Source organism: Coregonus lavaretus, assembly GCF_964263955.1.
Source record: "Coregonus lavaretus genome assembly, contig: HAP1_SCAFFOLD_2907, whole genome shotgun sequence".
In the NCBI taxonomy this organism is placed as follows: domain Eukaryota; kingdom Metazoa; phylum Chordata; class Actinopteri; order Salmoniformes; family Salmonidae; genus Coregonus; species Coregonus lavaretus.
Genome location: NW_028161015.1, coordinates 11802 through 25174, shown reverse-complemented (window position 1 = coordinate 25174; position 13373 = coordinate 11802). Strand labels below are relative to the sequence as shown.

Genomic DNA, 13373 nt, shown 5'->3' with positions numbered 1-13373 from the left:
GGAGGAGGTGCTCTTAAACACACACACACGAGTGAGGCATACCACACACTCACACAAACCAGACAGAGGCATACGCACACACACACACAGACAGAGACGGGAAAGGCCTCACTCTCCATTGAATTCCTCTGAGAGAGTAGGACTGATGTCATTAGTCATGGGCCAAGTGGGACTTCAAACTCAGGGGTACCTCACTGCCAAGCCTTACGGCATGCCCTGCCCTCTGCTGCCGACCAGCCATATAGATTCCTTCAGTCTGTGTGTGTGTCTAATATACACTGAGTGTACAAAACATTAGGAACACCTTCCTGCTATTGAGTTGCACCCACTTTTGCCCTCAGAATAGCCTCAATTCGTCGGGGCATGGACTCTACAAGGTGTCGAAAGCGTTCCACAGGGATGCTGGCCCATGTTGACTCCAATGCTTCCCACAGTTGTGTCAAGTTGGCTGGATGTCCTTTGAGTGGTGGACCATTCTTGATACACACGGGAAACTGTGGAACATGAAAAGCCCAGCAGCGTTGCAGTTCTTAACACACTCAAACCGGTGCACCTTGCACCTACTACCATACCCCATTCAAAGGCACTTAATTATTTTGTCTTGTCCATTCCCCCTCTGAATGACACAATCCATGTCTCAATTGTCTCAAGGCTTAAAAATCCTTCTATAACCTGTCTCCTCCCCTTTATCTACAGTGATTGAAGTGGATTTAACAAGTGACATCAATAAGGGATCATAGCTGTCACCTGGATTCACCTGGTCAGTCTATGTCATGGAAAGAGCAGGTGTTCCTAATGTTTTGTCCACTCAGTGTATACCTTACGATCTCCATCCTTTAAATCTTTGCAAATATAATTAATTACTCTCTTCTCAGGATTCACATTTCTGTTACTGTCTCCCTTGTGTGGTTATTCCAGTCATAATTCCTGAAATACACAGCGTAATTAATTGTGATACACAATGTGATAACTAGTTAACATTTTCAACTAGCCATTAATCTGATAAGCATATTTTCCCATAGAAAGTCAGACATAATCTGCAGATAAATCATACAGACTCAGTCATACAAACCATATCAAAACATACAGTGGGGAAAAAAAGTATTTAGTCAGCCACCAATTGTGCAAGTTCTCCCACTTAAAAAGATGAGAGAGGCCTGTAATTTTCATCATAGATACACGTCAACTATGACAGACAAAATGAGAAAAAAAAATCCAGAAAATCACATTGTATGATTTTTTATGAATTTATTTGCAAATTATGGTGGAAAATAAGTATTTGGTCAATAACTAAAGTTTCTCAATACTTTGTTATATACCCTTTGTTGGCAATGACACAAGTCAAACATTTTCTGTAAGTCTTCACAAGGTTTTCACACACTGTTGCTGGTATTTTGGCCCATTCCTCCATGCATATCTCCTCTAGAGCAGTGATGTTTTGGGGCTGTCGCTGGGCAACACAGACTTTCAACTCCCTCCAAAGATTTTCTATGGGGTTGAGATCTGGAGACTGGCTAGGCCACTCCAGGACCTTGAAATGCTTCTTACGAAGCCACTCCTTCGTTGCCCGGGCGGTGTGTTTGGGATCATTGTCATGCTGAAAGACCCAGCCACGTTTCATCTTCAATGCCCTTGCTGATGGAAGGAGGTTTTCACTCAAAATCTCACGATACATGGCCCCATTCATTCTTTCCTTTACACGGATCAGTCGTCCTGGTCCCTTTGCAGAAAAACAGCCCCAAAGCATGATTTTTCCACCCCCATGCTTCACAGTAGGTATGGTGTTCGTTGGATGCAACTCAGCATTCTTTGTCCTCCAAACACGACGAGTTGAGTTTTTACCAAAAAGTTCTATTTTGGTTTCATCTGACCATATGACATTCTCCCAATCCTCTTCTGGATCATCCAAATGCACTCTAGCAAACTTCAGACGGGCCTGGACATGTACTGGCTTAAGCAGGGGGACACGTCTGGCACTGCAGGATTTGAGACCCTGGCGGCGTAGTGTGTTACTGATGGTAGGCTTTGTTACTTTGGTCCCAGCTCTCTGCAGGTCATTCACTAGGTCCCCCCGTGTGGTTCTGGGATTTTTGCTCACCGTTCTTGTGATCAGTTTGACCCCACAGGGGGAGATCTTGCGTGGAACCCCAGATCGAGGGAGATTATCAGTGGTCTTGTATGTCTTCCATTTCCTAATAATTGCTCCCACAGTTGATTTCTTCAAACCAAGCTGCTTACCTATTGCAGATTCAGTCTTCCCAGCCTGGTGCAGGTCTACAATTTTGTTTCTGGTGTCCTTTGACAGCTCTTTGGTCTTGGACATAGTGGAGTTTGGAGTGTGACTGTTTGAGGTTGTGGACAGGTGTCTTTTATACTGATAACAAGTTCAAACAGGTGCCATTAATACAGGTAACGAGTGGAGGACAGAGGAGCCTCTTAAAGAAGAAGTTACAGGTCTGTGAGAGCCAGAAATCTTGCTTGTTTGTAGGTGACCAAATACTTATTTTCCACCATAATTTGCAAATCAATTCATAAAAAATCCTACAATGTGATTTTCTGGAGAGAAAAAATTCTCAATTTGTCTGTCATAGTTGACGTGTACCTATGATGAAAATTACAGGCCTCTCTCATCTTTTTAAGTGGGAGAACTTGCACAATTGGTGGCTGACTAAATACTTTTTTTCCCCACTGTATCAAAACATTTTGTGTCATATTTGATATAGTAGACAATCACACAGCAAGTAATCAGTTAGTTTCTCAGAGCATCATATCAACACCTCTTCATTAAACCAGAAAGATACCATCGATCTATGATCATAGAGGATACTCAATATAGGACAAGACCATTATATGATACAGCACTATAATACAGTATTGGTCTCTTCCAGATATGTGTGTAGTTCAAAGAAACAACCATAAGGGGGCGGTCTAACTTTGAGAGAGGAAAAGCACCGCCCAGCTTGCCCTCCCCACATCCTAACCTCAACCATTGCAGCAAAACACAAAACTGACCCCAGACCAGCATTTAGGGTTAACTTGGCCTTAGTCCTACAGCACCCCTACCAGGTATTCTTCCATCCATCTCCAGAATATCAATTTGACACATTATAATCCAGGCCAGAGGACATCGATCTCTCACTGCACTGTTGAGGTTAGACCGTGAAAAGAGCAAAATTAGCCTGAACACTGACAGCAGCTACTCTTCAAAGACCAACTCTTAAACCACACATCAAACAAGTCTGAGATCGAGAGAGAATACAGAAAAAACCCACATCAATAAACCAGAAAACCTGTGTCTTTGTGTATAGAGTGAAGAGACTGCTAGCTAACATACAGATAACAGTATATCTACAGCTTAAATACTAAATCTACTATAGCTACTAACTTCTACTTCAATAGCATTTATCAGTTTCTCTCTTTCCAGCCCTACATTTCTTTTTTGTCTCCTCATAGGATTTAACTTCAAGAGAGAGAGAGAGCTGCGTCTGATCCCCGCCGATGTGAATCTGACATTTTAGCTGCACTTTAAGTCTAGGTCGATTTGAGCACTGTCTTTTCCTACAGACATCAGTACTCGTAGGGTAAAATGTGTAGAATCAGTATGACATTATACATCGCAAGAGATAAAGGTACGGCAGTTTGCATATCAGTATTTCTGAGTGACTATCTCTATGCAACATAATGACACTGTCCTGTTCGTTTCCCGGGGGACAGGTCCTCCCATTCCTCTCATTATGCATACTGAGCCTGAACATTTACATTTTACATTTACGTCATTTAGCAGACGCTCTTATCCAGAGCGACTTACAGTTAGTGAATACATTTTTAAAAATTTTTTTTTTATACTGGCCCCCCGTGGGAATCGAACCCACAACCCTGGCGTTGCAAACACCATGCTCTATCAACTGAGCTACATCCCTGCCGGCCATTCCCTCCCCTACCCTGGACGACGCTGGGCCAATTGTGCGCCGTCCATGAGTCTCCCGGTCGCGGCCGGCTGCGACAGAGCCTGGATTCGAACCAGGATCTCTAGTGGCACAGTTAGCTGCGCCACTCAGGAGGTGAACAAATTGAGCTTTTGTCTACATCCCACTGCGCCACTACATCCCACTGCGCCACTCAGGAGGTGAACAAATTGAGCTTTTGTCTACATCCCAAATGGAACCCTTTTCCCTTCTGTAGTTCACTTCTTTTTTTGCCAAGGCACATAGGGCTTTGGTCAAAAGAAGTGCACTATATAGGGAATATGGTGCCATTCTGGATGCACCCCAGGTTATTGAATGCCAGCTGCTAATGTCAATCATCCAATAGTTTACACTGTACAACTCAACCCTTGGGACAAGTTTATTGTGTTTTGGGGATGTTACAGTGGTGGCTCATCTTTTGCTGAGCTACAAAAAGGTTTAAATGAAATCTCGTTTTCATTACAAATTGACAAAGGTAAAACAGTCACAACAGTATAATGTAACTACATAAGTGGAAATGGGTGTCTGGCTTTCATATAAATGACATCATCATCTCTAATAATCTACATCAGCTAGTTGTTTTTTCTTCTTTAACTTCATACAGATAATGGAGAAGGCTAAAATGCACCATAATATTTGGTTGAGGAATAGTTTCCTTTATTACATCACAAAATACATTTTATTTTTTTATATCCCAAAGAAGCAAGACTTGCAAGTAGAGGCATTTAAACATAGCTAAAATCTACAGCTACAAAATTCTACTCCAATATACATTTACCTGTTATTTGGCATTGTCTTCCGAAAGATGGCGTCATTCTAACGCTCTGTGTTGCCATGAACTATCAGTGCAGACGAAGACGTAGCTGCGCTATCTGACGTGAGACAATGCCTGTTGGGGTCTGCCTATCTCTCTGTCTCTCTTTAGACCCAGTCCTCACAGCAGGGTAAAATGTGGAGGAGTAGAATCAGTAATCAGACAGATACACAGAAGTCCATATTGTAAAGGCTATAAAGATTTGTTGCACAATGTGACGTCGCCTCTGGGACCTTCACACTGCAGGCAGAGGGGCTGGGGGGATGGGGGGGTCAGACAGGACAGGGTCAGGGGTCGTGACCTCTATGTGGCGTATCTCTTGGTCCACTGTCGGGCTATCCTGTCATGCTCGGCTCTGTTGGTCAGGTACTGAGTGGCAATGCTACCAACCAGAGGGTCCGCTGAAGAGAGGAGAGGAGAGGGAGAAGACAGAGAAAAGAGAAAAGAGACGAGCAACGCATTAGTAAGAGAGCTACCTCAGTCTAACATTTTATTTTATTGAACTTTTATTTATACAGGGTGGGTCCCCATTGAGACCATGATCTCATTTGCAAGGGAGCCCTGTGAATATGAACATACAATAAATAATATCAATACAAAAAATACAACAAGATTAATCAAAACAAACACAACTCTCACATATCACCACCCTTAAACACGATCTAAACTCTTCAATGGAGACCCACAAGTCTAATTTCAATGTGGCCTGAAGGCTATTCCATGAGTTGGGGGCATTAAAACTAAAAACATTTTCCCCCAGGTCAGTGGAGACCTGTGGGACCTCCAGAACCAGCCAGTCCAGAGAGTGGGTCTGAAAATTGCTGGATCTCCAGTTAATACGTGAGCTGAGGTAGTGGGGGAGTCTCTGAAGAACCGCTTTATATACAAAAAGTAGCCAATGCTGGACCCTTCTGGTAGTCAGAAACTCCCAGCCAACAGAACTATACAAAATGCAGTGATGTGTATGAAAATTGTCCCCAGTGATAAAAAGCAGTGCTAAGTGATAGACTGAATCTAAAGGTTTTAAAGCAGAGGCTGCCACATGCAAGTAGATTATATCATCATAATCAAGTACTGGGAGAAGCGTTGCTTGAACAATCTTACTTCTACTTTCCAAAGTGAGGCAGGATTTATTTCTACAAAAGAAACCCAGCTTAATTCTCAACTTTTTTGTCAATGTGTGTTTTAAAAGAGAGCTTATCATCAATCCAAATACCCAAGTACTTATAATGGGGAACTTGCTCAATTTGGGCTCCCTTCAATGTGCAAATATGCAGGCCCTCAGGGTTAATATTACGAGGCCTAGAAAAAAACATAGACTTCGTTTTATTAGCATTTAGCACTAGTTTAAGATCAGTAAGCGATTTTTGAACTGATTCAAAACCATGCTGAAGGTCATGAATGGCCTACTGTACTGAGGGGGTACAGGAGTAAATAACTGTATGATCCGCGTAGAGATATCAATGTTACAGGCTTTAACAGATAGACCAATATTATTTATATAAATAGTGAAGAGAACATGGCCCAAAATCGACCCCTGCGGCACACCTTTCGTAATAATGAGGAAACTAGATTTGATACCGTCAGTAAGCACACATTGGGTCCTGTCCGTTTGATAGTTCTTGAGCCATTTGCAAGATGCCTGATCTAGGCCTATTTCAGACAACCTTTGAACAAGTAAGAAATGGTCAACTGTATCAAACGCCTTCGACAGGTCAATAAATAAGGCAGCACAATGATTTTTATGGTCTAAACAATATAGCACATCATCTAAGACAAGTGTAGTTGCTGAAACATTGCTATGTCCAGGTCTAAAACCAGATTGGTGTTCATTAAGAATAGAACGAGAAGTTAAAAAAGTTCTGAGCTGAACGTTGGCCAGGGACTCTAAAACTTTGGCAAGGCAAGATAGCTTGGAAATTGGACGGTAGTTATCCAAGTCAAAAGGATCTCCGTCTTTGTGTAGGGGGAGGACTTGTGCCATTTTCCAGATCTTATGGATCTTAGGGATAACATAACTGTAGAGAGGACAGAGATGAGACACTCATGAATAAGAGGTTTTAGTCATTGGTGTACAGTCATTGGTAAGAGGGAGACCTTAGAGGACCCGTGTCATTCCCCAGGGTTACAGTCTAACATGTGTACAGTATATCTACTGTTTGTCTGATTGGTTGACCGCTGTGTCACTCACCAGGGTTACAGTCTGTGAGCAGGGAGCAGATGGACAGCAGCACCTTGGAGATGGTGAGGGCGGGGCTCCAGTTGTCTTTCAGGATATCCAGGCAGATCACCCCCTGGCTGTTGATGTTACAGTGGTAGATCCTGGTGCGGAACGTCACCTAGGAAAAAACACAAAGTAGATCTAACATCGCCTAGGAAACAACACAAAGTAGATCCAGATCACAGACAGACAGATCACCCCCTGACTGTTGATGTTATAGTCGTAGATCCTGGTGTGGGACGTAACCTAAGAGACCACAGGAAGTAGATCCTGGCTAGGAAACAGCCCAGACAGACAGATCACTACGCCCTGATTGTTTTTTTACTGTGGTAAATCCTCGAATGGAAAGTGACCTGTGGAAGAGGAGGAAATCATGAAACACATTCAGGCCTTATCAGCCAACCAGGCAGATAAAATAAACTACAGTGTTAACAATGGGGTCAATGATAAAGCATGCAAGGGTTACTGTAATTCACCAGCAAAACCTTTAACTGTGTACAGTCGACAAGAAGCATTGCGTCAAAGGAGCTAGAACATTCCCAATCCACACCTCCCAGTCTGCAGATACTATAGTCACCTAAACTTCACAAAGCTAAACCACACATCCTTCACCTTTCACCATGTCCCAACATTTGCCCTTATAAAACAGAAAAACATAATTAGGTCACCATAGATGAGAGACAGGGAGACCCCAGGCCAGGAGCAAATGGTGTGTGAACATCTATTGACCTTTCCATGCAATCTCAAGTAGGGCCATGGTCGGTGACATACGCTTAAGCTTGGTCTCTTAACATCCCATTGAGGCCTTTTCCCTCTGAGCAGACCTTGTCTGCGTCCCAAATAAAATAGAACCCTATTCCCTATATAGTGCACTACTTGTCAATAGTAGTGCATTATATAGGGAGTAGGGTGCCATTTGGGACCAAGTCCTTAATGTAGGGGAAACCAATTAGACCAGGCACGGAGGAGGATCTTAATGATAGCACTGGCTGTTTATGCCTTTGACATTAGAGGGAGAGAAAGAGAAGAAAGAAAGAAAGAAAGAGAGAGAGAGAGAGAGAGAGAGAGAGAGAGAGAGAGAGAGAGAGAGAGAGAGAGAGAGAGAGAGAGAGAGAGAGAGAGAGAGATAAAGATATAGACATATAGAGATATAGAAAGGAGGGAGTCAGACACAGCCATACCACCCTGGGTAATCAGTAGCATGGATGGGGACAACTGCATGCCTGTGAACAAGTCTTCTCTGTCTCTCTCCAGTCAAACTGTTTGTGCCATCTATATGACATGTTATTTGAAACCAGACGAGCCAGACTCCGTCTTTTATTACCATAACCACTGTAAAGGCTAATCCCATCCCTGGGGATTTGTGCTTAATAATGTAACTGCTGGACCAAGCAAACATATCATGACACAGTCCAGTGTAGAGTGGTAAAACATTTAGTTCCGTGGCTAATTTCTCCTAAATGTTTTTGTCTGTTTGTTTTTATGTGAAATGGGGTGGAAATAACCATAGTAGCTAGCTCCCCTCCACTCCCAGAAAGCAATTATGATCCAGATTATATCCAGCTCCTGTATAGTTTTATCAGAAACATAATAGGCAGTGTAGCCTTCTGTTAGAAGTCTGTATTAACCCTTTGCCGTGTACGTGATCCCTGCAGCGTTCCATCGCAAATATGTGATTGGAACAGTAGCAACAGATGCAAACTTCATCATCCAAACATCACACGGAACACATCCACAGCCAAACTCATTCCATAAACCAGTCTAAATAACAGTTTGCACTGACAAAAAAACAAAACCTAAGTTAGCGACCTAACAGCTAGACTTGTTTAGAATGTACCACATCTCTGGTGTGTACACAGGAGAAATGTGATATTGTTTAGAAAAGTGATGCGTGGCAGCTAAGCTAACAGATGCTAAATTCTTAATGATGGCAGCCATGTTTGTTTATGTTTGACAAGCGAAAATGCCGTAATCCCAGAATGCCATTCACTATAAGACACAAATAAACAAAGTCAAAGACGGCTGCGCCAATTGCCTGAAAAATATGAACTTAGTTTGGCCACTTTTCAGCATATTACAAATCTAGCCTACTGCCTAGCCTAACTGTAGCGTGAAAGCTAAACAGCGATGAAACCATTTTAGGGGGGTTTGTGGGAGGGGGTTAATTTAATTTGTGGGGGGTTTTCAAGTCCATGGGGGGTAGAAATGGGGGAAGGTATCGTGGGGGGATATGATGCAGGAAATATTACTATGATGGGGGATTTATCATTAAATGGAGGGCAAACACAGGAGAAGTTTATACGCTAAATAAGAATAAAACCCCTGGAAAGGGGGGTTTGAGCTGGCAACCCTGAGGTACCATAGTTACAATCTGATGCCGCGTTCAAAACAACTGGGAACTTGGAACTCGTAAATCTCAGACTTCCGACTTCAGTGCGTTCAACACAACTGGGACCTCTGAAAAAAAACGAGCTCAGACTGGGAATAATCATCCAACTCGGAATTCCAACTCGGGAACTTGGGCCTCTTTCTAGAGCTCCGACATTCTGACCTGAAGATCACTGTCATGATTTAATCTCGTATTTTTCTGAGTTCCCAGTTGTCTTGAAACCACCATAAGTCAGTCGAGTGAACTATCCCTTCACCTCGTTTTGTTATAACATCTTTGGTCTGACAGACACTTACGTGACAACCAAAATGCATTGTATGATGTCAACAAACACAGCTGGCAAATAGCTTAGCATTAGCTCATCATAATCAGTACAACCTTCAAAAAAGTATTTTACACACATCATATGTGTCCATTACAATATATGCAAGAATCGGAATGCATGTTTTGTCACCAGTACTTGAAAACATGTGAATAAAACAGTAAATACATTATGCTCCATACATACAGTGCTATGAAAAAGTATTTGCCCCCTTTCTAATTTTCTCTACTTTTGCATTTTTGTTATACTGAATGTTATCAGATCTTCAACCAAAACCTAATATTAGATAAAGGGAACATAACTGAAAAAATAACACAACAATTACATATGTATTTCATTTATTTCATAAACAAAGTTATGCAACACCCAATTCCCCTGTGTGAAAAAGTAATTGCCCCCTTACACTCAATAACTGGTTGTTCCACCTTTAGCTGCAATGACTCCAACCAAATGCTTCCTGTAGTTGTTGATCAGTCTCTCACGTCGCTGTGGAGGAATTTTGGCCCACTCTTCCATGCAGAACTGCTTTAACTCAGTGACGTGTGGGTTTTCAAGCATGAACTGCTCGTTTCAAGTCCTGCCACAACATCTCAATTGGGATTAGGTCTGGACTTTGACTAGGCCATTCCAAAACTTCCAATTTGTTGCTTTTTAGAAATGTTAATGTAGACTTGATTGTGTGTTTTGGATCATTGTCTTGCTGCATGACCCAGCTGCGCTTCAGCTTCAGCTCACAGACGGATGGTCTGACATTCTCCTGTAGAATTATCTGATACAGAGCAGAATTCATGGTTCCTTCTATTAAGGCAAGTCGTCCAGGTCCTGAGGCAGCAAAGCATCCCCAAACCATCACACCACCACCACCATGCTTGACCTTTGGTATGATGTTCTTACTGTGGAATTTGGTATTCGCCAGGCATTACTGGAACCATGTCGTCCAAAAAGTTATACTTTTGAATCATCTGTCCATAGAACGTTCTTCCAAGAGTCTTGATGATCATCCAGGTGCTTTTTGGCAAACTTTAGTCAACTTTTTGGATGAGATGGGTCCCATTATGCCTGGGTCATGCAGCAAGACAATGATCCAAAACACACAATCAAGTCTACATGAACATTTCTAAAAAGCAACAAATTGGAAGTTTTGGAATGGCCTAGTCAAAGTCCAGACCTAATCCCAATTGAGATGTTGTGGCAGGACTTGAAACGAGCAGTTCATGCTTGAAAACCCACACGTCACTGAGTTAAAGCAGTTCTGCATGGAAGAGTGGGCCAAAATTCCTCCACAGCGACATGAGAGACTGATCAACAACTACAGGAAGCATTTGGTTGGAGTCATTGCAGCTAAAGGTGGAACAACCAGTTATTGAGTGTAAGGGGGCAATTACTTTTTCACACAGGGGAATTGGGTGTTGCATAACGTTGTTTATGAAATAAATATGTAATTGTTGTGTTATTTTTTCAGTTATGTTCCCTTTATCTAATATTAGGTTTTGGTTGAAGATCTGATAACATTCAGTATCACAAATATGCAAAAGTAGAGAAAATTATAAAGGGGGCGAGTACTTTTTCATAGCACTGTACATACGGTGTGCTACAGTAGAAACGACAACACGACATACAGAAAATAAGACACTTACTTTGATAGGAACGCACACATGTCCAAAGTTATTATTTGTAAGGAAAACAACAATGAAGGCAATGCGAGCGCCAGCCGGAAAATGTGCCAGGGGGAAAAGTTTGTGCAAGGCCTGTTCTGACTAGAGATGCGCAATGTCTTCATACTTAATTTGGGGAAGTGCTTGGTCTCTCGTCAAAGAGAGAAGTTTGCCTCAGTAAAGCCTCAAACATAAATTGTCCGCAACAGTGAAATGGGCTACATTTTATGTGAATTAATAAGGAGGTGGAACACACCTCAATTCAAACTGTTATTAGAAAATAAAACTTGTTAGAAAATAATTTGAAATTGACAAGTTGAAACATAGCCTATAGACAATTAGCAGGCAGCGTGTCTTGGTTTGAGGGCAGCGCGGGTTAACTGTCCTGTTGCATAACAATCAAATTTTGGAACATTGAGTGCACTCTGATATCACACGCATAAAAAAACTCACACTGGGACGACCGTTAGAGATATTTGGAACTCACACGTGAAAAGGTTAATGAGAATATATGCTGCAAACTCAGTAAATGGCTCTAAAAAAAGAGTCCCTGCAGTGTCTATAACACACAGAGCCTACATCCCAAACGGCACCCTATTACCTATATAATGCACTACGTTTGACCAGGGCCCTGGTCAAACGTAGTGCACTATGTAGGGAATAGGGTGCCATTTGGGGGACCCATACATACTTTGCTGGGCTTCTCTCTTAGTGCCGAGTATCACACAGCCACAAAGTCACGTCTGACTGAGACTGAAACCACAACTGCTGCCTGTCTCTCTCTCTCAATAATAACAGCATTGTGTTAAACGGTTCAGGGTTATTCTGGTCCCCTGGTCTCCACAGTCATATGACAGTAGAGCAGAGCGCTGTAGTGTAACTGCTACTGTGTAGTGCATAGTAGCCTCAAGGAGACGACGGCCGGGTGGCGCCACAGTTAGTCAACAAACACAAGACAAGACATCATGTTTATCAGCCTCAGGGTTTCAACTGATGACCTCAGCAAACTGCTCTCAGACCTGACCTCCATGTAGAACGATAGAGGACTAGCTGCAGACAGAGGCTACGTACCAAATTACACCCTATTCCCTACTTAGTGCATTACTTTTGAAAAGAGCTGTGTGGGCCATGTTACTGAGCTGTTAACTGTTAATACTCCGACCTCTAAAACTATAAAGCAAGTGATTAAAGATACAGTACCTTCGGTGGCTTGAAGGGGTAGTCGGATGAGAAGGTGATATCTAAGAAGAAGACCCCTCCCTCGTACACCGAGCCTGGTGGTCCTAGGATGGTGGATCTCCATTCATAGATGTTGTCTCCCTTCGGTCCCGCACTGCAAACACACAAAGACAGCAGCACAGAGTGAGTGAAACACCTTCATATTTTTGGCTTTATTGTTAAGCCTGACGAAGACTTTCAAGTATAAATGTTGCACTCAATAAAACTTTGGAAGCATTCAATAGTGTGTAGGTACCTTTTTTCTTTCATAACTTTACTTTATTTACATTTTAGTCATTTAGCAGACGCTCTTATCCAGAGCGACTTACAGTTAGTGAGTGCATACATATTTTTTTCATACTGGTCCCCCGTGGGAAATGAACCAACAACCCTGGCGTTACAAACGCCATGCTCTACCCTGCTGCTACCTATTACACCTCAGTTCCTCAGTTAGAGACCCACATCACTCCTCAAGGCCCTTTTAAATTGATATAAAGGGGAGAGTAAGACAGTCAAGGCTCTGCTGTAGAAGCAGGAGAGATAGCTATGTGTTAATGTAGCACCCAGGCACTCAGGTGAATGACGGGGTGGAGGCTAGGGCTGTTACGGTGTCCGTATTACCACCACACCGGCGGTCACGAGTCATGAAGGCAGCCAATTTCCACTTGACTGTTTAGTCACGGTAATTAGGCTTCTGGTGGTAATTAGTAGCCTGACAAACTTGCTAACTACCTGATACTCAGAACACTACTGTCCCTCTAATCACTCTGACATCAATGCAAATGTAAT

At 42.5% G+C, this 13373-nt stretch overlaps 1 protein-coding gene across 1 annotated transcript; it reads right to left on the bottom strand.

Moving 5' to 3' along the window:
• Positions 1-4330: 4330 nt before the first annotated feature.
• LOC311121207 (ubiquitin-conjugating enzyme E2 E3) lies at positions 4331-12699 on the bottom strand (the record flags this gene model as incomplete). Its single annotated transcript, XM_084195725.1, has 3 exons — positions 4331-5180; positions 6971-7118; positions 12567-12699. Coding segments are annotated over 3 exons (379 nt in total), but the record flags the coding sequence as incomplete, so codon positions are not given.
• Between the last annotated feature and the right edge of the window lie 674 nt (positions 12700-13373).